Source organism: Amblyomma americanum, chromosome 2, assembly GCF_052857255.1.
Source record: "Amblyomma americanum isolate KBUSLIRL-KWMA chromosome 2, ASM5285725v1, whole genome shotgun sequence".
Taxonomy (NCBI): domain Eukaryota; kingdom Metazoa; phylum Arthropoda; class Arachnida; order Ixodida; family Ixodidae; genus Amblyomma; species Amblyomma americanum.
In genome coordinates, this window is record NC_135498.1 from 98,259,347 (window position 1) to 98,285,668 (window position 26,322).

General features: G+C 46.7%; 1 protein-coding gene across 1 annotated transcript; it reads right to left on the reverse strand.

Annotated features, from left to right (window-relative positions):
* LOC144121659 (monocarboxylate transporter 5-like) lies at positions 1-26,322 on the reverse strand. Its single transcript, XM_077654988.1, has 5 exons — positions 26,071-26,322; positions 24,253-24,530; positions 15,475-15,618; positions 12,201-13,283; positions 1-476 (listed from the first exon to the last, which is right to left on the reverse strand). Exons 2-5 carry the CDS (start codon positions 24,473-24,475, stop codon positions 316-318), a joined length of 1,611 nt encoding a protein of 536 aa, XP_077511114.1. The 5' UTR covers positions 24,476-24,530; positions 26,071-26,322; the 3' UTR covers positions 1-315.

The following is a 26,322-nucleotide window of genomic DNA, read 5'->3' on the forward strand; positions in this document are numbered from 1 at the left end:
ACACATTGCAAAGTGTAGTTTATTTTGCAATACAAGAACAAGCACTTTTTCTTCCAGTTGTGCTGGTTTGCTGAAAATTATAGCGAGAAGGCGCCGCAGCGTGGTACGTCGGCACCGTTACTTTCATGTGAGGCAGTATAAGATACCTCAGTCATGTGGGCTACTATGAATCCTACACGTCCCTGTTCTGAATCGGTTCTGTCAGGTGTTAACAAAAGAATATACGAACGAAATTGATAAAAGGATGCCTAACGAGCTGATACGCCAACAATTGACCCAATAGTCATTATCTTAATTACGAAGGCCTGCAGGCGCCTATCTTTTTTCTTTATTCTCTTCTAATTTCAGAGACCACATTTTCCGGCGTTGCCTGTCGGTGAGCGCGATGCTGGATACGATGCACGCTGCCACGAGGTTCAGGGCTGCGAGCACCCAATACAGCTGGTCGTAGGAACCCAGCTTGTCCCTGAACAAGCCTGTAAAATAAAATATCGGCGAAAGGAAGCAAAAAAAATCTACAGATAATAGGCATTGTTTCTTGAATTTGGCATATCTAAGCGATTCAAATCATAAAGCAACACAAACTAGAGTATTTTCCACTTGGCGGCCGTATTTGTGCCTGCAAAGAGACAGTTCAAAGAAGCTTCGAGGATTCTTAGTAAAGTTGATAATTGGCGAGGAAACAAAATCGGCCGCTTCTGCAAGCTCATAATGTATTAAGCAAAGGCCAGGAATCCATATCTGTAATAATAACATCGTACTTCTCAGATTCAGAGTACTGGCATAACATACTCCTTAAAAACTTATCGGTCAAGGGTCGAAAAGAGTTTATTTTTTAAGCAGTTGTGTTACAGAACCGAGCGAATGAATATCAACTCAAAGACCGGGAAACTGGGGCATTTCGAAAATGAAAATTGCATTTGAGGGAAGAAGATCACTGAGTAATCGCCTTACTGTTTGAATCAAAACACAGACCATCCTCTTGGAAAAACGGTTTTCATAAAATACGCACTGTCTCATTTCTCAGTTAAAACATGAACCGATCCGTGAGGGAAAGGATAAAGGAACGAATGAAACAAGGCAGAGAAGATTAGCGCTCCGGAAAAATTTTGACCATAACGAGCTGACAGCATGCACTGGCATCGCGCAGCACATGGTCACCTTTCGGGTTTCGCCTTTACTGGAACGCGCCCGCAGTGGCTGGCATGCTCTCCCGCCGCCGTAACAAAGTAGTTAGGGCACTCGGCTATTGACCCGGGTTCGAACCCGACCACGGCGGCCACGTTTCCGCTGAGGCCCAACGAGAAAAGGTGCCCGTGTGCTGTCTGATATCAGTGCACGTTAAAGATCCCCAGTTGGACGAAATTATTCTGGAGCTCTCCACAACGGCACATCTCTCCACTTCCTCTTTCACAATCACCTTCCTCCCTTTCCTTACGGTGCGGTTAGCGTGTCCATCGAAAAGTGAGACAGTTACCTCGTCTGTCATTTCCTGACAATAATCATTCCTCGAGGTCAGCAACAGACCGTTCTAACTACGGAACCCACAGGGGCAGCCATGCCAATTCTGGGCAAGGGTTCAAGTTAAAAAACCTAAATATTTTTTTCGGAAAGCTGCACTATAGCATCATTCAGGCATAAAAATGTTCAGTGTGGCTGCCAGGCACCGAAATTTAATTTTGTATTTTGAGATAATGTTTTAAAACGCGCTGGCAGGGAAGCACCCTAGGTCGTCCCAATACATTTGGCGGGGTTCAGAACACGCGAAGTGTTAGACGCGGGCCTAGAATGTAATTCGCAATAACAGTATCAAACGCTTTTCTTAGGTATGGCTGCTTCGCTCATTTCGATGCAGACAGTGCGCACTCCTTCTCCTTACACGTGTCTCTGAAAAAGGGAAGTTAAAACAAATTTTTCTCAAAGCCTACATTGCTTGACATTCAATCGGTGATAGTCAAATCCGTAACCTAGGATTTGAAGCGCAAAGCATGCTTTACATTCAGCATTTCAGGGTTAACTTTTCCTAACTCCTATTCTTGGTGTATGCAGGCGAATATTACCCGGAATATAAGGCGAACCTTCAGCCGAACATGACACCCCACGCGCAAGAGAACTCGAAACCCAACGCAAAACCGAACATAAAGCAGAACCTTTTTGAAAAATCCTAAAATGGTTTGTTGGAACGGCATCCAGCACAAAAAAAAACACACTATTTCTCAGGGTGGGATTCAAACACCAGCACCGATGCAAAAATAACTGCTTCGTTTCCTGATGTCGGAGAGGCCTCCGCCATTGCCGGAGCCTTTCATGCGGCATAGCTTCCAGCACTAATTTTCTATAGCATCACCACCGTCACACACGAAAACCCCTCCGCTGTATGTAAAGAAACTCTCTAATTGGTCGAGACAGTGGTGACGTTACAGGTGCCATGTGACAACTACGGACAAATCATAGCGCTTCGCACCTTAGGAGCTGAGGTGTTGCGACAGTGTCACATTGCTACTGGAGCGAGTGAGTGTACCAGCGGGCGTGTGTGTGATAGATCGACGGATGACGAAATAAATAAAACACTCTATAGCGTCGAAGTGGCTACTAACGCACGGCGGCGCAAACACATCAGCTTTGCTGGCCATTACATTAAGCCACTAAGCAATCGCTACATTTTTTTTATTGCACGAAGCCATCGCCGCAGCCGAACGCCCCACTCATGTTAACAGCCAGTCTGTCTCGGTGCGCATTCAATGTCATCGTCTTCATGGACTTCCATCCGTGCGCAGTAGATTTAGAACACACTGCTATAGCATTGATCGCTTAGAGAGAATTAAGCGGCCACTTAACTTTTCATGCCATTTTTTTCTACGCTTCCATATTCATCAAAATATAACGAAAAAAGTTCGACGTGGTTCAACTACTATTGAACCTGGTTAGGGAGCGAAAGCTGTGGTTTATAGGACAACTATACGCGGCTTGGCGTCTGTAACGAGTGCGTTCCGGAAAACTTCGCTCCTCATTTAATTCGAACACCTGTAATTTACGCGCTCATAACTAAATTATTCATGAACGCCTCAGTACATAACTCGAAGATATGTTTCTCAGACATCCCTGTATTCACTAGAGAGAGAGAGAGGTTGCCATTGAAGGTTGCCTATCATTTTTGGTTTGTAATCCTTGTACTCTCTCACGCAATTAGTCATTGTCGATACCTATTCCTCCTTCCGGGTTGCGGCAGCAATTCCTCTGCTTCCTCTGCGCACGGACAGCAGATACGAACACTGGGTAATGGTCACTTTCGCGAGTTTCCAAATAGGTACAGCAGCCCATGTTGTAGGGAAATGAACTTGTTAGAAATGTCACATCGATGTTGCTGGCAGTCGTCAGGCCTCGGAGGTAGGTTATGCGGCCATCATTTAGCGGTTCAATTCAGTGTGTTGACAGGCTTTCTGCTAGCTTTACTCCTCGGCCACATGTATGTGAGCTGCCCCAAATTTCATTGTGTGCCTGGAAGTCTCCGCAAATATTATACGGAGATGGCATCTTATCTATCATGTTTTCAAGCCTCGCAGCGTCGAATGGTTTGCTTGGCTCAAGATATACTCCAATGAGAGTGTACACTTGTCTGCCGATTAGCGTTACGGCGCGCACGTATCCGTTGTCGCTGTGAGGCAGGACATCAACCAAGGAGGCCGGAATATCCTTGCGAAAGCCTATTAGCTGTCTGCTGATCTTACCTGGTCAGTTTCAATCGTGAAAATAGTATCCGTGCAGTCTAAAATTTCCCTCGACGCTCGACTCTGAGATGGCTATGAAAGGTAAGTGGTACGCTCACACGAGCTGCCGAAAATCGGAGAGCTTCGATCGTAAACCACGAGCGTTCCACTGAAAAATGGTGCATGTGCGAATAATATGGATGGCCATCTGCGGTGAATCTGTCGCTGCTGAAGCCATGAATATTGCTGTCCGGTATTACACCCCTGCAGAGCGTAGGAGGCCGATACCAACGGCTCCATTGAGAGTACCGCTTCTACTTGTGGGAGACATAGTGACGAGGGACTATCGGGGACAAGAACTTTGATGGCTGCAAACAGTATCAGAATCAGTAGACATGTGATATCTTGTTCAGTGCTTCCGCTTTGCTGCCCTTCGATAATCGTCGTGTCTGGTTGCGACGCCTTAGGCTGAGAGCGAGAGGGGCCGTTTGTCAGGGCTTGTATCGAATGCTCCGGCAGCGTTGAAGGAGGCGGTGAGCCGGCGGGCTTGCCACGTTTGCTTTTGCTGCTGCTGCATATTTGTTTTCAGTTTTCTTGCCTTGCTGCGTTGATGCATCTGGGTTAAGGTCTGGCGTATTCATGAAAGCCATCTCAGAGTTAGGTGATGGTTCATACCATTTGGTCGGTTTTCTGGAACTTGCTACATAGTGCGTGCAAGTGTAGCAGCTTTCTTTGAAATGCACCCTCTGTATGATGCAGGGAGTGCGCCATTACAGTTCGCGAACTTATGTTGTGATCTGGAAGTGTATTCCTTGCGCTATTGGGGGCCTGCACAGATTTCTCAGCGAACAGGCCCTGTGCAATGGCACGAGATATGGCCATGCCTCTGACATTTGTAGCGTTGTGTTCCTGCCCCAACATATTCAGTTACAGAGTAACTGCAGAATACACGCGTCACAATTTTTGGCAGTGGTGAATCCTTGGCGAATACCAAATAACTGTTCCACGACGTACCTCTCTCATCTTGCCATCATTTTCAAGAACGTGAGCGGTGAGCCTCCTTGCTGAGATAACGCCTTAGTCGCGCAGGTACTCTTGCAGGTCTTCGTTTGAGTACGTCATTAGAATATCTTGAATTTTTCCACAATTCGCCATGTATGAGTAAGGTACACGGGCCCTCACAGCTACTCCAGCCAGTTTAGTGACTGCGGGCAGGAGACTGGAAGCTTGTAGTGTTAAAACTGTAACCATGAGGCTTCCATCTTTGTTAATTGGATGGCTGAGAACTTTCTCCTAAGCCGCCGTTACAACCGCCCATGCTATGACGTTGGGGTTCACTTTCCATAAGCTTCCTCCTTCCAAGGTACGCCTGAGGACCTCAAGAACACCAGCAGCTCTTTTTTTCTTATAGGATACAAACCGTGAAGGATGCCTGGTTCATCTCCTCTCCATTATTACCCAAGGGCTCGCATGTGGCTTGTTCTTCCCGCCGTTCTCTTGGTTGTTGGGTCTTGGTTTGAGGCCGGAGCTACAGTGACCACCGGAGCACCGGCTGCCACTGCGTCTATGAGTGCAGCATGGAGCGCACCTGGTGGAGAAGTTCCACGTTGGGGCGGCCACGGCGCCGAGCGCCCCGGCGATCGCTTGACGTGCTTCTCCCGGTGAGCAGGGAGCTCCAGGTCGTCGCACAGAGAATACACAAGGCAGAAAAGATCTACGAGTACTCAGACTGTGAAGAAACACTGAAAGTTGGGGATTGGGCTCAGATAGCCGGTCCGCTAATCGTCGTCTTCCTCATCTCCATTGACTAGACGCGCGCCATCTACCGGGCTATAGCCGTACATTGCGTGTTGGATTTCAGTGGGTGCCGCATGAAGGCGCTTCGACTCGACGTCATGCACGAAGGAAATTCATCGGAAACGTACTTCACTGCTCGCTTCATTGCGATATCTGTAATTTACGTGCTCATCATTAATTTACTCATGGACACTTCAGTACATATTTCGAAGAAACGTTTCTTAGTCATCTGTGCATTCAATAGACGCGCCTTCGTTCACTTCAAAGTGTCGAACCGTAGTGGCGGAGTGGAAGCGGCCCATCTCTCATGCCAGAGGCCCGGATTCGGTTCCTACCTAGACCACAATTTTAAGAGGCGTAAGCCTTTCTTGGTTCAAGAGTGGCGTGCACGGAAGTTTTGGAAGGAAGTTGCCCGCCCGAAATGTAAGTCATAAGCTGTATGGTAAATAAAATAAAAGAATATGATTAAGCAACAGTTCATGAGCGACGTATATGTAATACATAAAAGTAAAATGAAAAACAAAAACACAACACAAAAAGAATAGAAATGCACACAAATTAAAAACTGAAATAAAAATAAAACAAAATAATTAAAGATACACAAAAAGCAAAATACACAGTAAAATTGAAAATAGAAATATTAAGAACATTTTTAAAAATCAATAAAATATGGAGACAGAAACAGAGGATACAGAAACGCTTTCGCATTTCCATCTTGAGCAAACTTATACGCAATCCTGTAATTTGTTGTTCTGTTTTTTTTTGTTGAGGCCGCTTCAAGGTCATATCGGTGCCGTAACATGGCCCTGAAGGTTCGTACGCGATAAGTGGACCTTTCGCTCCAATAATACTTTCGAGGCATTTTAAGTGTGAGCGACAGTGTCCAACAGCGCACGTCACTCTGTAGAGTTTGTACCTCGTTACCGACTGGCTCCCACATGAGTGCGTACAGTGAACACCGGCTAGCATCGCAGTGCGGACGGACACAGAATGCCACTTGTATTGAAGAAACCTGCAGCGTGAACAAGCTACAAAGACGCAAAGAAAGGAAACGAAAACAACAAAAACATCGTTTGTGCGCTGCGCTTGCGTTCTTTTTTTCGAGAATTGTGTTTCTTATTCGCGCTGCAGCTTTCCCAATAGAGACAAACCGACTCTTCCGATCTGCTGTTTTTTTAGCAAAGGTGATGTGGCACGTACCCGAAAGTATTACGTGCACTATTGTTTTTGGCTGCGCGCGGTTCAGAGACGAGCGATGTTACAATGACCCTTGAGACGGCGAGAAATTCTTCAGCCGCAGTGCCGAGCATAATCGCGTTTTCAAAATTCTAAAAGCTGATAAGTCTATTACTAGCAGCCATAGCTACAAATGTTTAATTGCATCAGGGCCTAACTCTAAAAGATAAGTTAACTCCGAGGCATGGATTAACTAGCTTGCAAAAGAATTAGCTTACAGGCACTAATTTCATTCACTCATTTTGTGAGATGCTTCAAGATAGGTTTATGCTATATATCGGAAAACCATACTTATATCTTAAAAAATTCACCTGTTCCAAATCTTTGCCTCTTATATAGGTAACGCCTTAACCTTGTGCCCATGGCATGAATAAGTAATTTTCAAAAACAGGGTTTTTCAGATAAGATGATAATTCCTACAGCATAGTTGCTGAGGTATAGTTGTGGTTGTTCTGCTGTGACTGAATATGTGCATAGATGATGACTTCTGGAGTGGACTATGTTCTACTGTGAGCGAATGTGTGCATAGATGGTGACTTCGGGAGTGGAAAATGTTCTAAGTGACCGTGTTCATAGCGGGGCAGATCCGACAGGTTTTAGGTCATTATTAGTATATATGTGACGCTACGGTGGAGCCATTGCTGGCAGAATAAGCAGCACTAATCCCAACGGTAGCATACAACAACTCAGCTCAGCTCAACGCGCCAGCTGTCATATTAAAAAGTGAGATAAGTTGGGTACCGTGATAATTTATTAAAATACGTTTATTAACCATTTAACTTTAGCAGTTGGACGATGTACTGCGAAGGCCTCTCCCATGTCTCTCCAATTAACCCTGTCCTTTGCCAACTGCGTCCACCCTTTGCCTGTAAACTTCTTAATTTCATCCGCCCACCTAACCTTCTGCCGTCTCCTGCTACGCTTACTTTCTCTTGGAATCCGCTCCGTTACTCTTATGGACCAGCGGTTATCTTGCCTTCGCATTACGTGCCCTGCCCAAGCCCATTTTTTCCAGTTGATTTCGACTGGGATGTCATTAACCCGCGTATGTTCCCTCACTCACTCTGCCCGCTTCCGGTCTCTTAACGTTACACCTGTAATTTTTATTTCCATAGCTCGCTGCGTTGTCCTCAACTTCACCTGAACTCTTTTCGTTAGCCTCCACGTCTCTGCCCCGTAGATGAGTACTGCTAAGATACAGCTGTTGTGTACATTTCTCTTGAGGTATATTGGTAAACTGCCATTCATGATCTGAGAGAATCTGCCATATGCGCTCCACCCCATTCTTATTCTTCTAATTATTTTTCTAGGCAATGCCACCAGAGAATCGAAGAATATTTGGATATTCTTCATTACATGTTATCCCTAATTGTTCCCAATTCAAGCCTCGGAATATTCCCTGTAAACAGGCGGTGAATAACATTGACGAGATCGTGTCTCCCTGCCTGTCGCCCTTGCTTATTGGTGAATTAATGGAAGACTATGGGAGCTGTCCAGTTGCTATGAACATCTTCCAGTATTTCCTCATAAGGAACTTTTACACCCTGATTCCGCATTGCCTGCATCAGTGCCGAGGCTCCCACTGAGTCAATTGCTCTCTCGTCATCAATAAAGGCTATATATAGGAGTTGGTTATATTCTGCGCATTTCTCTATCACCTGGTTGAGAGTGTGAATTTGATCTATTGTGGAATATGTTTTATGAAACCCTGCCTCATCATTTGATTGAATGAAGTCTAAGTTTGCCCTGACTCTATTAGCGGTTACCTTAGTAAATACATTGTACGCAACTGACAGCCGATCGGTCTGGAACTTTTCAAGTCCTTGGCGTCTACTTTCTTTTGGATTAGGATAATATAAGCGTTCTTCAAGGCTTCTGCTACGGTCAAGGTCATAAGGCACTGCGTATACAAGGTGGCTAGTTTTTCTAGCACAACCTCCCCTACGTCCTTCAACAGATCTGCTGTTACCTGATCCTCACTAGCTACGTTTCTTCGTTGCATTGCTTCTAAGGCTTTCTTTACTTCCTCTTTTTTTACTGACGGGATGAGGTGTTGCTCCTCGCTGCTGTCTCTCTCATTGACGTTCCGACTAAACTGTCTACTGTATACATTTGTCTAGAACTCTTCGGCCACATTAACTATCTCAACTATATTGCTAACGACATTACCCTCCTTGTCTCTTAACGCACACATCTGGTTTTTACCTATGCCTAGTTTCCTCTCCGCCTCTTTTAGGTTACCTCCGTTCTTTAGAGCATACTCCAATCTCTCCATTTTAAACCTTGTGATGTCGGGTACCGTGCGCTTATTTATTAACTTCGATAGCTCTACTAGTTCTTTTTTATCTCTAAGGCTAGACTCCCTCAAGCTTTGGTGTTTCTTAATCAGATTTTTCATCTCCTGAGATAGCTTGCCGGCATCCTGTCGAACCATCCTACCACCTACTTCTACAGCGCACTCTTTAATGTAGTAGTGAGATTATCGTTCATTGTATCAACATTAAGATCGTCTTCGTCAGTTAAAGCTGAATATCTGTTCTGCAGCGATATCCTGAATTTCTCTATTTTCCCCCTTTCGCCTAGCTCGTTAATGGACTTCCTCTTCACTAGCTTCTTCCGTTCTCTCTTCAAGTCCAAGCTAATTCAAGGCCTTATCATTCTGTTGTCGCTACGCCGCACCTTTCCGACGAACTCCACATCCTGCACAATGCCAGGCTGTGCGCATAGTATGAAGTTATTTCATTTTTAGTCTCACCATTAGGGCTCTTCTAAGTGTACTTCCTGTTCTCTCTTTTGCAGAAGAAGGTAATCATGATCGGTAAACTATTTCTATCTGCGAACTGTTCTATTAAATCTCCTCTTCTATTTTTAGAAACTATTCCATAGTCGCCTACTACCTCATCGCCAGCTTTTTTCTTTCCCAACTTCGCATTAAATTCGCCCATCAGTACAATGTCCGCCGATTTTACTTTGTTCATTGCCGATGCCACGTCTTCATAGAAGCTTTCAACGATCTGGTCATCATGGCTGGATGAAGGCTTGTACTTCCAATTTAGCTTAAATACGATAGCTGCCACCGTCTGGTTAATGATGATCATGATGATGATGACTGTGCTGGCTATCCCTATGCATCAGGAGACCAACGGCACGAAAAACCGGATTATGCCAAAATAGGTAACAAAAATTAAAAACGAAAAAACTCCAAACACACGTCCGTGGTACGTTTTTGGCTCTCTGACCCTTCAAGGACCGTGACCGTGCCGTGTGCGCCACCAATGTTCCAAGCGCCGCTTGGTTCGTTCATCCAGCTTCAATTGCGCTAGCTCGCCGTGTGGGCGAAAACCTAGCGCCATACTAAACTTTAAAACTCCCCCATACTGCCAGCTATAACCTGATTGATGAGGAATCCCACACTTAGTTCTCCTCTATGCGCGCTTATCCGCGATAGCACAGTATGTGCCCGCCCTTTAGCACTCTATACGCATTAACCTCAGTAAGCCTTATAACATCCCATTTAAGGCCCACTAGTTCCTCCAACAGCACTGCTAGGCTAGCCTCACAAGATAAGAACCTAAGGTTAAACGTGCCTCACCAGATAAGAATCTAAGATTAAACGTTGCCAGGTTCAGATTCCAATTAATGGCGGCCTGTACGGAGCCAGTGATTCTTTGCACCCTCCCCTGCGCCACATGTCTGACCGCCGCCGTGGTCAGTTGATTCGCCGCTGCTGGGGAATGGGGGCCGAGGGTTAATTGGTTTGTTCATAGATGGTTTTAGCCAAGCACTACACCAGGGTGGCCAAATCCTGTTCTGTTGAGAGAGTGCGTACTCGGTTCTGGTCACCGATATCACGCCGCATCACAGGCCTGGATATGCAATTCTATCGGAATTCTTAGTTTTTCTTCAAACCTGGTGGAGAGTGGCGCGTCCTGGGATTCGAGCCGCGGTCCTCCTGCAGGCGACGCGGATGTTCGACCTCTACGCCATCGCTGCACCCTTATAAAATATTAGATACGAAGAAATATAATTCGCCTTGGAGCTATTGGGCGAGGAATTTCGGCTCTGCATACGCTTCGAAGAAGCTCCCTGGCCGGGGAACGGGCGTAGCCCCGCCCACGGGCTGACGTATCTCGTAGCGGACGCATCACACTCTTTTCGCTCTTTTCCTCTGCCTCAAGCGGCGGAATGCGAGAGGCTACTCGTAAAGAAAGAGACGGATGTGGGTACGCGCTATTTGTGACCCCTGTGCTCATCTCCAAAGTATCTGGAAAGCCAAAACTACTGGTCGCAAAACAGCTGAGAGCAATTAAATTTCTCTAATATTAATTTCTTTTCTATTGGATTCTCTAACGGCGCACTACAATTTTCTACCAGCAGTCTCGTAGCTAACAACTTATCTTTAAAAGTTAATTAGGAGATTGTAGTTAGTTATCGCAGTAGTTTATGTATCGCAAACGTTTATTGAAGTGAGCCAATGTTTTATCTGTCATCACGGAAGACTTAGCGTTTTGATTTAGCAAGCCTGTTTTTGCTAATGACTTAAGCTTTTAGCATGAATATCCCGATACATAGGTTCCGCAATTACAACTCTCAGCCTATATTTTGAAATTCGCATCCACAGTAATATTCAAATGACGCACTAGTTGCACTTTTGGACAAAAATAAATCATAATGTTGAACAAATCACTTGCGCGTTTATACTGAGCAGTCAAACCTACAATACGTGATCCATTTAGGTTAGGTTCTTTGATATGTAGGAAAATATTCAATACGCCCCGATTAGAACAAGAATTTAAAGTGCAAAACCGTTAAAAATTTTTAAGTACTTTGATCCCTGGCCCCTGTCTTTGAGTGCAGCGTAATTGCACACACATTTACACAAATGGCCGCGGCGCTGGAAGAGCCCACAAGCGTCATTTACGAGTGCCCTGGGGTTGAAAACAATATGTTATTGTGCATGCACATTCCCATGGATTGTGTTTAACGTCTTATGTCATCAAAAGGTACATACGGCCCTCGCCAGGCAGCTGAGACATCCACAAACGAAGAGCCAAGTGCGCCGTTGTAGCACTTTAGACATATGTGTAGACGTCTGTGCAATGAGCAATGACTATCTAGATTTCAAATCGTGGTGCAGTATGTGTGCTGCATATTTCTGCGACACATAAAACAAAACGTATTCGTAGTGAATTTTTTTACCCATGACATTGCGATCTTCTTTCATCCAAGATGCTTCATTAACATTTTAATTTTATTATATGCAGAAACTTTTAAACGCATCTACTTCTTCCTTTTGGCTGTATATATTATGACATTCTGTACTCCCAGTATCATAAGAAGGTTCAGTGTGGAGATGCAGTGTCGGTATTTCGCTCAAGTACGTGTGGGATAACATAAATCACGGTCACTGAGCAGTAATACATCTTCCACATTTAATCATTCAACTGCATTTCAACTTACCTATTGCAGCGGGGCCGCTCAAGACAACCGGCGCCATGACCAGGCCCTGCACGCCACATGCGAGGCCCAGGCTTTCCACGCCAAGGTATTCGCCGTACAGGACGCCCTTGACGCAGATCAAGAAGCCTCGGCATACACCCAGCACTGTTGTGAGTACCGAAAGGACTACGTAGTCACAGATAAGGGATATGAGAACGAGGCTAGCCGCCGAAATTGCCAGGCTTCCCGCTGCTAAAGGGCACCTGCTGAACGGTATCTTGTCGGAGACAAATGGCACCACCAGACGACCCACCAGCTGTCCCACGGCGGCGAAAGCTTGGAGCTGATTGCACTGGCTCAACGTGCCAGCTTTTTTGTCCATCCCATATGCTACGATGGTTCCCTCATGCATGGAGCTGGAATAGTCTATAGCTACGTAGCTCGCAACAAGCGCATACATGCGCGCTGAGCGAAAAAGTGCGATGCAGTGTTTCAGCATGTCCGGTGCTTTAACCACCAGGTACTTAGTTTGGTGACCGTCGCCGTCGCATTGCTCCCGATTTGTAACCACCAAAGAGATGCTTTTATGCCTGCACTTTTCTGATAGGTCCTGCAGACCAGCATGCACTCCGTCAGTTTGCGGGCCAATCAAGTCGTCACTCTTCGAACTTCCTGTATTCAGAGGTCCTCTTGTTTTCTGTAATGACCCTGTGTCGTGCCTTCCATGTATCCGAGTGGGAGCCTCATCAGACAGAAGGCTGGGCGAAGGGAGAACAGCATTAGAACAGTCACGAATATTTGAAGGCCTTGAATGCTCTTCCTTTGCAGGAAAGGATTTCTTCCTCCATGGAAACCGAAATGTCACTGGACGCGGGTTCTCGAGCAACATCACGAGAGGTATTGCGTGCCCTCCAATAGCGCCAACAACCATGAGGCCGCGGAGGGTACCATAATTTTCGGAAACGTAGGCAAATAAACTTGGGCCTATGACACCCGATGCCGCCCATCCGATGTACTTGAAAGCGGTCGCTGTTGCGCGATATTTCTCAAAGTAGGTCAGAGTATAAATGGAAAAGGTCAGTAGCACGGTCCCCGCACCGGCGCCTGAAAAAAAAAAAACAGGCGCATGTGGTAATGCATGCAGTAGTCTTTGAGTCGAGGGGAGCTTTTCCCACGATCTACCAGTGATAGACGCATGGGATCTACGAGGGCATGACACCCGTATTTCTTAATGTAGGTGATTTCAGATATTAGGGTCTCTTTTGACTCGTAATAGTACCAATGGTGGTGGATATCAGAACACAGGCGAGTGATAGTAAAATCGTCGCCGGTTAACCTATCAATAAAATTACCTTTTAATCGGTTAGTTAGGTGCTTACTTACAAATATATGTGTATTCATCTGTCATTAGCAACTGAAACATGTTTTAATTAGAAATTTTCATTATGTTGAACTCTGCGGGGCTTAAATTTTGGCCACTCGTGCAAGAATAAAAAAAAATCACGCGGCAGGGAACCGCCTGTGTCTCACTTAAAGAGAACGTCACTCAGCGAAGTGAGTGTCATAGCGTCCTCTCTTCTCGGTACTGCTAGCGTGGGAGAATTGGAGCAGCGGAAAGCGAAAATCGGCCCTGGCTAGGGCGGGGCAAGCAACGTTGTATATACCCCATTCGCCATCAAGATATATATGCTGCTCGGTATGACCGCGTGCGCCTCACAGCCGTCCTATTTTCAAATTGCGCGCAGGATGGCCAGAGTTTTAGAAATTTTAATTACTGAATTGTCAATTACTAACACCCACCTATAACTCTGCCATCACAGCCAGCACGTCATTAAAGGAGCTTAAAAGTTAAACACACAAGAGAGTACTGAAAGAGCGAACTAATTCCCATGATTAATATGTTTACTGATGTCCGCCGCCACTCTATTACTATATGCTGCAACTCTGAACCTGAATAAAAAAAATTGGTAATTTACTGCCGGGTTTTCCTCAAACGGCGATGGCAACTGGACGTGTAGAAGTCTCTTAACCCAATAATTAGGCGCGGAGATAGATGATAAAAGCACAAACATAAGTTTCGTACCGAGGCACAGATTTAACAAAAAAAAAACAGGTCGCTGAACACGATAGCGTTAAAGGGACACTGAGGAGAACTCTATCATTTTTTTTGTTAGGTTAATCTGATAGTTCGGCATTTCATGGGTTTCTTGCCGCCTGTCCGGGCGCGAAAGATGCATTTATTTCAAAGAAATTTGGATTCGAAAATGAAAAATTTTTTCCCGCCGCTCTGATTCAAACTCAGGGAACTCTTATGACGCCACGGCAACTCTTATGACGTCTCAGAACGGAGTGACGTGATACGTGACGTAACCGCAGACTCCGTGATTTCTGACAGCTAGCGGTGCGGTGCGCAACCTACCTTTGCCAGCCTCAGAGATTCATGGTATCCATGAAGTAAGAAAAACTCCTTCAAGGTGGCGCCTCTTGTCCTAGGAAGTCATCACGCTTGTACTTGCGAGATCGGCCTGTGGCGGCGACACCTGTATTTTGGTTCTTGCTATTTTCTACATTACAAGGGCTTTGTTTTCAGTAAGAGTGGCGTTTTTGTGATAAGGAGCGGCTATTCTATCGATACAAGCCAACTTCAATTTCTCCTCAGTGTCCCTTTAAGGAACACGTGCCGCAGAAAATCCGCCGGCGTCGCTGCCCGTGAGTAAAAATCCATTAAAAATCCTCAGAGAAGCAACCTAGAGGCAGGTGGGCCACAGAGGTCACGTAAGAGTATCTCGCCTTCACCACGTGCCCACCGGTGGCAGTTAAATTAATTATTGGTGGCGAGAGGTTGCCCGCGAACAGCAACCTGAGTCGTACAAGCCCCACCGATGGCAGAACCTGCCATCACTGACCAATTTTGCATCGCTTCGCCGCTCACCACTGCGCCAGGAGTGGTCTGAGGATTCCTAGATATCTGTGCATGTTAAATAAAGAATGACCAAATCCGCATATGTGGACATTAACCTATTAAAACTGTCGCATGATACCCTCGTGTCTGAGATTATTGACCCCTCCATTTTTTAAATTTTTTTTCCTATGCGAAGTTTCATATTGATAAAGCCTTCAGTTACTGGAGAAATGGCCTAAAGTTTCGGTATTAGTCTTTAAAAAGGACACAATACTAGGAATAATTTTTAATGAAAGAATTGATGCTTGCAGTGATAATATTCTTTCAGCGAATGAGAACTATGAAACATCGAGTATAATTATTACCAACGAACAGGGCTACAATACCACTTACCGTATGCACCGCCGACAAGTACACTCATCCACACAATGTTTGGAGAAAACGCCGATGCGACCAGGCTGACACAAGCCAGGAGGGCGCCGAAAATGGCAATATGAAAGACGGAAATTCTTTGCTGGAGAACAGTCGTGAAGAGGCCTGCGCAAATGGGCATGGTTACTCTGGTGCATTATACAACCCACCCTCACGATAAAGTGCCCAAGCATGTAGTGAGATAGCCTTTCATTTTCCCGTGTACTGACTTGTACATCAGGACAAAGAAAGCTGTTAAGTAAAAAGAATGAATCTTGGTACACTTAAGGACTCAAGCGCACTGGCGACATGCAAGCAGGAAACACGGATATAAACTTCATTCCAGGAAGCTTTCTGATAATTCTGCTGTTGGAAGTTTTACAGAAGTTAAAGAGTAAACGGCTTGACTAAAATGTCCACCAAACCTACTGCAGTAGACTGCGGCTGTGCGCTTATTTGGCAACTGCTGCCTAAGATTTCATTGTGCGCGCACAGTTAATCTGGATTTCACATACTACATCGTTAATCCGAATTTCGCATGTTTATCTGTTCAGTCCTTTCATCCTGTCCACTCACCTCTTTCATTTCATTTCTCCATTCTGCCTGATATCCTTTACTTCCGCTGTCACAGCTCTGGTGTTTAAATATCGATGGCAGATGCCGGGGCTAGCGAAAATATTTTCCTTCCGCTTTTTAATATATGTAACAAAACCACTTAAAATACTACTTATCTGCAAATGCACAAATGTACATTCCTGGCCAGCTTGAAATCACCCAGCAAACAACTAGATATCAAGTTTGCAAAAGTCAATGTGCCCCGCCGCGGTGGCTCAGTGGTCAGGGCGCTCGACTACTGATCCGGAGTTCCCGGGTTCGAACCCGACCGCGGCGGCTGCGGTTTTATGGAGGAAAAACGCTAAGGCGCCCGTGTGCTGTGCGATGTCAGTGCACGTTAAAGATCCCCAGGTGGTCGAAATTATTCCGGAGCCCTCCACTACGGCACCTCCTTCTTCATTTCTTCTTTCACTCCCTCCTTTATCCCTTCCCTTACGGCGCGGTTCAGGTGTCCAACGATATATGAGACAGATACTGCGCCATTTCCTTTCCCCCCAAAACCAATTATTATTATTATTATTATTATTATTATTATTATTATTATTATTATTATTATTATTATTATTATTATTATTATTATTATTATTATTATTATACGTCAATGCGTAGACTAGATAGTAATACATGTTGCCAATGGAAAGTACAGCGCCCAGAAGACAATAACACGATAGAGAGACACACCACCATGGCACAGAATTGTGAGTCTCTCTCGTGTCCTTGCCTTTTCTGCGCTGCTCTGCCTTGATGGCTTTTACTGGGAGTTTCGTCGAAGGTTAAAGGGTCTGTGCCCGGCTTCAAAAAGACGACTTCTCCCAGAAATGAAAAACAGGCTCCGCGGAAACTCTGGGAATGTCGTGGCAATGAGACGCACTGCGAGCAAAAGGAGGAACAGTGCGAAGGCCAGTAGGCGAGTGTAGTTTTAAGAGAAGTTGTAAATCATAATTATGGCGAAGAACCGCAGTAGACTCGTTGCGTTTGCAATAGAAACCAAAGTTCTTGCGCTCTGCACCGCTCCGCACGTACATTCGCGGTTATTTGTCTCCATTATTTCCAATTGGTAAGGCACTGTCAGCCAATACCTCCAATATCGACAAGGTGTGAACGGTGCTCTAGATACCTGGCCCGGAAATTATGAAAAAAACTTAGAACCGCGCCTAGGAAAAAAATTACGTGCTGATCGCTGTTCGCTCCGACGGGAATACGACAGCATAAATCGCTTCCATGATAGCGCACAGTGAGGTGTTTAGGTGGTGTTTTTTATTTCTCTTTGCGATCAACTCAAACACATTGCTTTCACTTTCTCAAATATTATAGCACTTCCGAACATTACTATTACTGCTTGCTGTCTGTTTTTGGCGCAGCTGTCCGTTTTCTCACAACTCGTTTCTTCACAGGGTGTTGCTCTGCTCCTTGAAGGAATGGCAGCCAACATGTTTTCGGTACCACGCGTCCGTGTACCCCTCACTCCCCTCGCCGCGAAAAAACTTATATCGCACGGCCGAAAATCTCACAGCTCACTTTTTCGATACAACTCCACCGGAACTTCTCCAAAAACTTCTAAATCAATACTTCCCCGCATACCATCCTGTAGCACACCGCGACTATGCAGGCCTCCCTAAGGACCCCCTTGGCCAACCAAATATAGAAGCAGAGGTTCAGGCTGACTCAAAGACACCTCCTCCGGCGCCGGCGCAGTTCGGGTACACAAGAATAATAATAATATTAATTGGTTTTGGCGGAAGGAAATGGCGCAGTATCGGTCACTTATATCGTTGGACACCTGAACCGCGCCGTAAGGGAAGGGATAAAGGAGGGAGTGAATGAAGAAAGGAAGAAAGATGTGCCGTAGTGCAAGGCTCCGGAATAATTTCGACCATCTGGGGATCTTTAACGTGCACTGCCATCGCACAGCACACGGGCGCCTTAGCGTTTTGCCTCCAAAAAAAAAACGCATCCGCTGCGGTCGGGTTCGAACCCGAGAACTCCGGATCAGTAGCCGAGTGCCCTAACCACTGAGCCATCGCGGCGGGTGTACACAAGAAGGCACTACAGAATCTTGACAGTCAGTTCATCGCCGCCTTTATCGTATACTTTAGCGAGTGCTGGCAAAAGGGCGCCCTCCCACCGAAAATTTTCCGGAGCACTCCACTACCGCGTCGTCTTCCCGCTAACATGAACCATTAGGACCATAATGGCCGGCGCCTGGAGCAGCCGGAAGCCCTGGCCCGAACCTGTGGATTGAAATCCGGCGTATTCTACGTGGATTCCCACCATCCCCACCATGGGGGATGGTACACGGCCGCAGTCGTTCGCCAATCCATTACAGTGAATGGCCTTACTTTCTGAGCTCGCCACATAACACACGTGAAGGAATTCTCCATAGCTTTGGCTACATCTCATCCCACTTCCAAAATAATTATTTCCCATTCGCGAGGGGTCTTTCGCAACGTCGAGCACGGCTGAGAACCGTACCTATCCTACCACCTTCTCCAAAAGCGGCGTCTACACCGTGGACCCCTAGATCGTAATATCGTTTGGGGTCCTGTCCACATGTGCCTTGAGGGAAATGAAGCAGCTGACGCGGTCGCAATCATGCTCTCTCGCCGGGCATTCTCCTCCAACCCCGGCGATCAGGTCTCGGATTCATTCCAGATTACTCCTTCAAAGACATTGCTTTACTTTATCAATGTGGCCACGGCCTTGATCCCGCCCGTGTAAAGGTATCTAAAAGGCGGAGGGGCGGCTTCTGCTCCGCCTTTATACTGATACTTTGCTGTGCCCGGCAGGTCTCAAACACTTCGACCCTTCTTTCTTGGGCAACCGCCTGCACTGTGCGGAGAAGTCTGCGGACATCTATCACATGGTGTGGGCCAGCTCCTCCACCCCTGCTATCCCCCCTCACCCCAACCCCACCTGGGAGGACTGGAAGGCGACCATGCTCGGCTGCTCTGACCTACAGGCCGCAAAAGTCCTGGTTGAGCGCCCCCGGGCAGCGGCCGACGCCACTAGGAAAACGTAGTAGGAACCTCACCTAGCGTTTGTGAAGGCCGGCCCCTTAAGAGTCGGTCCAGTCATACCTCCCTGCACATACTCTTTTCGAGGCAATAAAGGTTTTTCTCCACCACAACATCTTAATCCTTTCTTCTTTCACTCCCGCCTTCCTCCCTTCCTTCACGGCGCGGTTGAGGTGCCTGTCCAGAAGTGAGACAGTTACTGTGCCATTTCCTTTCTTCAAAACCCACAAAAGTTTTGGACGGCGCCTTTTTCTTTCTGCTTTCACTCCCGCCTTCATACCTACTCACCTCCCCCATGACGCGGATGAGCTAACCAAGAACTAGAGAGGCAGTTACGGCGCCTTTCCTTTCCCCAAAAATCACTCTTTTCCTCCCTGCACGAAACACTGTCAAGCATGGCGCCCGCCTGCTCCTTCTATTTTCGTCCTCCCTCTCATGCCCCCTTTCTCTCCACTTCGGTTCCTTGGTGGTGGTGAAAAACTTTATTATAAGCGGAGCTCTTATACCTAAAAATTTTAGAGGTGGGCTGGCTCCTGGTCGTGGGTGGCAGCCGGTAGCCAGTGTCTGACGGCGACCTTCTCCGCCCACTGCACTAGCCTCAGTCGCGACACTGAATCGGAGCTAGAGACCACGACCTCCCACCCCTCCGAGTCCGCGAGAGCCTATTGGGCCGTTGGTTGGAGTGTTTGGCAGATGAACATAATATGGTTGAATGTGGCTCTCGTGTCCCCACACAAAGAACATTCGGGGGTGTTAGTACAAGAGAAGAAAAGCGCAAGAAGCGCTGGGGAGTGAAAGGTGTGATCCTGAACTTAACGCCTGCCCGTTTGTTGTTGTTTTTTCAGGGATGTGTGTGGCGGGCGTCAAGTAGACGTTCTGCGCGACAGTGCAGCCGGTCTCGCGCGCTGCCCGGGTCTTCTGTAGGCACCGCTCGGTTGACATACGCTCGAGCAGCGGAATGGACCGTTGCGTTACCGGGATTGCCCGAATGGGCCGCTATCATTCTATTTGAATAGGGCGAGGTGACCGGAGGTTGGAGGCGAAAATTTTATAGGCGCCAGCATGCATCTGCGCGCGGGTAAAATTTTTTATCGCGGTTTTGGAATCGCTTACGACAAGAGTGGCAGTGAAAGACGATATCACTAGAGCGATGGCTGCTTCTTCGGCTTTCATCGAGGTGTCTGCCCTGATCGATCCTGATTTCGTGTGTTGCATGTTGTCGGAGAGTACGCAGAGGGCGTAAGCTCAGGGGTGGGAGTACTCTGCAGCGCTTGTGTATACTACTTCATGTCCGTTTTGACGAGCTATATCCAAGGTACGGGCGTGGATTCTCAGTCGAGTCTGGTTGTGGACTGGACGCATGTTTTTAGGTAGGGGGTAAATCCAGATTCCGAACCTCAAAGCCATATATCTCACGACAACAGCCAAATCCAGATCCAGACACTCAAAGCCACATATCTCACAACAACACCTAAGACTTCTCTTCCACCCTACTTGGGAGCGCAAAGCCCCGAACTAGACGAGGACACAAATAAGTGAAAAGTCCGAGCAGCTATGCTCGAACTTCGCACCACGTCTGTACCCGGAGCCGATCAAATCACAAACAAAGCTCTGAGAAACTTATGTTACAACTCTATCCAAGCTGCAGCGAACACCTACAACAAGCACTGCAATGAAGGCACTCTCCCTTAAGAGTGGACCCAAGCTCAAGGGTACCTTCATCCCTAAACTTTGTAAAGCGCTAAGCCTAACAAATATTCGTCCAATCTCGCTCACCTCTTGTCTCAGCAAGTTTTAGGACACGTAATCCTCAACCAACAGGTTAAACACTACTTGCAAATCAAAAACCTTTTCCCCCACGCGATGCTGGGTTTTCGAAGGCGCCTCTCCACAAAGACCATAATGCTTTATTTAATAAGAAGACATCCTCCACCCCTGTTACTGCAAATGAACGCGAGCACTGCTGGCCTTAGACCTTCAAAAGGCCTTTGATAGTGTATACGGCACTGACATATTATACACTCGGTCCAATCTTGATTGTGGGCGTTGAACGCACTCCCACATAGCCGCTATCCCCCAGGATCACAAAGCAGCAATCCGAGTTGGCTTCTTGAAATCCTTCGCTTTTCCTGGGGGTCTGTACTCTCTCCCTTTCTTTTTAACATCAGACTCATTGCGATGGCCCCCAAACTTAAACAGATTCTGAGTCTCTCCCATTCTTTCTATGCAGACGAGATTACCTTGTGGGCCAGCACAGGCATGTCGGAAGCAGAGTGAATGTGCTGACGTAGTGCGCGGCTTTCTTAAGCCTCACTTGCTCCCCTGCCAAGCCCGAACTCCTGTTACTGCACCCAACACCACGGAAAAAGGATAAGCCTTCCATGATCATTACTTTAGAATAGCAGCCGGTGCCAGAAGTGCACAAGTTTTGCGAACTAGGCATGTTCGTGCAAGAAAGAGAGAGAGAACAGGAGAAGGATTTTAATGGAACCGGAGAGGTCTGCCTGGTTGTCGGCCTGGCATGCAACCCCAGGCGAGGGTGAAAGAAGAGAAGGGTAGAGAACAGGATGGTGAAAAAAAGGAAAACAGAAAAAAGAAAAGGTGAATGGTAAAATCAAGCGCACTCACGCACTCACAAACACACACACACACACATAATTGTCAAAGAATGTCCACCAAACACGCGTCTCTGAAAAGCACTAAAATACTTTGGTCCCGAGCATACCCGAACCGCGTTCCTCCAAGGTCCAAGGACGTGCTCCAGGTGCACGGGGCCATCCTGTCGGAGTCGTAAATTTGATCATTCGACCGATCAAACTCACAACAAATAAACACCGCGGCATGCGCGAACCCGACCTACTAAAACTGATACAGGCATTCATGATAAGCCGGATGCTATAACCTCTACCCCACCTCTACCTCACAAAAACGGAGACCGAAAACGTAGATGCAATAATCAGATAAGAATACAAGGCGGCCTTTCGTCTGCCCAAACACACCCCCACCTTTCGTCTCTTACGCATGGGAGTCCACAACACGTTCCACGCTCAGTGAGCTTACGAAAGCACCCCACCGCGGCGGCCGCGTTTCGATGGAGGCGAGCCGCGAAGGGAACCGTGTGCTGTGCGATGACGGTGCACATTAGAGATACCCCAGTTTGTCGAAATTATTCAGAAGTCCTCGTCTACTGCACCTCTTTCTTACTTTCTTCTCTCAGTCCCTCATTTATCCCTTCCCTTGCGGCGCGTTTCAGGTGTCCGCCCAAATGTAAGACATATACTGCGCCATTTCTTTTCCCCAACAACCAGCTTCCCAATTTATAGTCTACGTACACGCCGCAGAGCACTCCCATCTCTCAGCTTACGCCCTCTGCGTACTCTCTTACAACCTACAACACATGACATCAGGATCGATTTGGGCAAACACCTCGGAAGAAACCAAAGAAGCAACTATCGAGCTAGCGATACCGTCTTCCACTGCCACTATTACCGTGAGCGATTCCAAAACCACCATTCAAATTTTTGCTGCAGGCAGATACATGCTACCGCCTAAAAAATTGTCGGTTCATTGACGCGCGCCCTGGCATAGGCTGCGTCCAGAGAACGCGCGACATTGCTTTCCCTCCCCCTTTATGGTTTTTCTTCGTGTCTCCTGTGGCTGTTGCGCTTTCCTCCTTCCGTGCATTATGCCTATGCACCATGCATCATGCATGCACGTTTCCTCACCAAAATCCCTCTAATGCGGTTCCCTTTAAGAAAGGTTGGCAATGTAAGGCTGTGCCGTTTAGAGCACGCACGTTCAGGTGCACAGCTGTTTCTGTCGTAAATCATCGTCTGCCGACCGTGCTTCTATGGCGGGCAGTGACGGGGACGTCACTGCCCGCCAACGGTAAAATTTCATTGCCTGCAGCAGTTACGTCACCACAGAGGACGCGCTGTCACAATAACGGCAGATGTCAATTGAATGGAATCGAGTGACTTGGCCAACCGGGTGTGTCTGCGTGAAGCCTCCATCTCCCAGCCGTGGCAGGTGGTGTACGGAAAGATATTGGGAAGACGAACCTAGGTGTCACAGGTACTACCAGACAAGCACTGACGTCACCAAACCAGATTCGTCTTGTGAAACCTGTAGCCAACCGTGGCAGAGGCACGTGGCGTTCAGGAAGAGCATTGCGCGGTTAGAGCATTCCTGCAGGAGGATTGATTGGCTCGGGCGTGACATTACAATGCACGTGAGGCGGTGAGGGAGTTTCACTTGGCAACGCGGAACATCTGCGCCGGCACGGCGTCATTCGGTAGCCGCGTTTGGTTGCGTCCAGACAGCCCTGAACGCGTCTCTGCAAGTCTGAGCAGTTCGCTGTAGGCATGAGGATGAAGGCAGGCTCGTCGCGTACTTCGCAATGCCTTGGCAAAGATGATGGTGCAACGGGGCTGTGCGCTCTCGCATTACCACAAGCAATCATTGGTTAAGTGTACCACAATTTTCTTGGCTCACAGGAATGAGCAAGCGAACGCAGCGATGACCCACTCAACATGCTTCCCACCGAGTGGTAGCACTGGTTTGTTGAGAGTGACTGGTTAAGAAAACTTTTTTGTTTGCCTCTTGTGACACCAAACCGTCGTAAGGAAATGGTAAACCTCGAGAGATACTTTCACTTCCTCTCAGACGAGAGCACAAGTACTTCCCTCATCAGAGTACGTAATATCCGTCCACAATGATAGCCTCACAATAAACAGCCTCACTAAGCCGGTGTTACCCTGCCTATGTCGGCTAGTAATGGACCAGAAATGCTCGAATGCAAGTTCATCCACAAGTCACTGAGGTGTCAACGGTGTTACGTACATAACAAGCCTATGCGTCGCCTGTGTACTGCGTCTAGCTTAAAAGCTACCCTTAGCAACTATTTTAAAGCCAACTGGCACAACTTTGTTTTCCAAGTGGCACACATTCTGCGAGAGTGCAGCAGGTTTTTTTATAACCGCATTTTAAGCCTACCTGATAGTCCTTTCCAATGTACGCGGAACTTCAACTGCTATTCACGGCTCCTGAACTCCGTAGTAGGGGATATCCCCGCTGGCAGGAAAAGTGGTTCGGCTTGGTTTCTCACGGAGAGAAATTGAACACCTCTCACCTACGATATGAGATGCAGGCGTATAGATGGACTGAGGCCAAGCTGCCTGCTCGTGGCTCACGTTGAACTCCGCCATGAAGAGGACATAGAGGAGGCCGTAGCTTGAAGAAGTGAACATGATGAAAAATACGGAAAGAGCAGCCAGGAAAAGGATTGTCCAGCAGCGGTCTTGAACAATTACCGGAGACATATTTGAGGCTTTTTTTGTGGCAAGTGGCACCATGGTCTCGAGGGTGATCGTGGACAAGCAAGACGACAAGTCGCCAAAGTCGTTTCAACTGGTAGCCGTCAGAAAGAAAAGATGACCAAATAAAGTTATAGAATCCAAAATGTAGGCAAAGTATATCCAGAAAAAAAGATTTCAGAAATCTAAGAGCCTATCACAGACTGCGACACTACCCCGCATTGCTCTACTGCATTAGCAATTGCAATAATCATACTAAGTTCACATTCAAAATACACTTAGCAACAGCGGAAGAGAAAACTTCGTTCAACATACGAGTCACCCGCAAGGCCAATCACATCACCCAATGAGGAAATATAGGAATAATGAATTTTTAATCGGAGCTAAATATTGAATGCGCGACTCGGTGTGCTTGAGCACTGAGTTCCATATCTAAATAAACAAACAGTGTTTGAGGAAAGACCCGTAGAGACAAGACCTCTCCCAGTGAATACCCAATCTGCGTGCCGGTTTTAGTCAACTTCTTTTTTTTTCTAAAAGCAACTGTTTTCATATTTTCCTGTAATGCTCCGCCATCAGCAGAATGCTTTAAAAGCGAGCAGCACAACTTTTCAAAGAATAATACATGTAGCCCTTTGAACATGTATTTTTTTTCTCTGGTGTTGAATAAAACCCAATTTGGAGTATAACGTACAATGTAAAAAACAGTGCAGATATTTCTTCTCACCGTCTTTTAAGCCGTCTGGATACTCCGCTACTTTCAGAGTGGAGTTTTCTATTCTAGTCAATGAGGAATGCTCGCATAGTTAAAGGAGTTTGGTTGTTAAAAGGATACAGTAAGGTTTCTTTCGCTCCAAGAAATAAACTTTAAAAGAAGAAAGTCCCCACAGGGACGCCATATTTGCGCCTGTTTTCTACGACGCGTGCCTCTCTTTCCGCTAACAAAAAACTGCGTTATGAAACAGAAAATTTCGTTCCCTTACAGAAAGCATCGGAATGCTGCTCTGCCTGGTCATTTTGTTTTATATGGGATGTTCTTCAAAGGGGTTACAGAGGAGGGGCAACTTTAGTCGAAAGTAAGGTGACTAAAATTTGCTTCTACCCGAGCCGTGCAGCTGTTGCATCAGCTGTAGAAGTCCGAACTTTTGGCTATGTGAGGGAGGAAGTTTTCACTTTCATTATATTGGAAAAGCTGGCGATGCATAAGCAGCCAGAAAGCATGACCCAGAGACAAGACACTTGCGCTCAAAAGTTTTGACGAGGGCTCTACGTAATGCACACATTGTAGAGGTTCCAGCCGTGGGTTTCTTAGCTTATCCGGAGCTTCCCGTTTGTTATTCGTTTTCTCAAGCCTAGAGTTCGAACATAACCTACTTAGTCCCCACTATGTCCTTACATAGCCACAAATAGGCTCAATAAAACAAAAAATACTGAAAACCTGACCAAGGAATTCCCAAAAGCGCCCAATACGTTTCACTCGCGTCGAACGTTTTGTCGTTTTGAAAACAATAGTTACTTTCAGATAGGATACCGCTTCACATAGGACACCTGCACATATATCTATTTGAATGCCCTAAGACTAATTTTATATTAAGCGTATCAGTATAATAAATAGATACAATAAAGCGTACTACCTGGCTTCGTTGAACGGTTTGCTGTGATGCGCCCTAACCACTGGTTTCGCACTCGCAAGCTGCGACCAAGGTCTACTCTGGATTTGATTAGATGCACTGCGCGGAAGCCTTTTCGCCGTAGTTACGTCAGCATTTCCACCTAAAGCTGGCAGTATCCGTCGACAACAAGGAATAAAACTTTATAAGCACGGTATGGACGGCTACGTATGCACCCAACCTCTCGCGGCCGAGACAGCTGCTACACCGTACCTG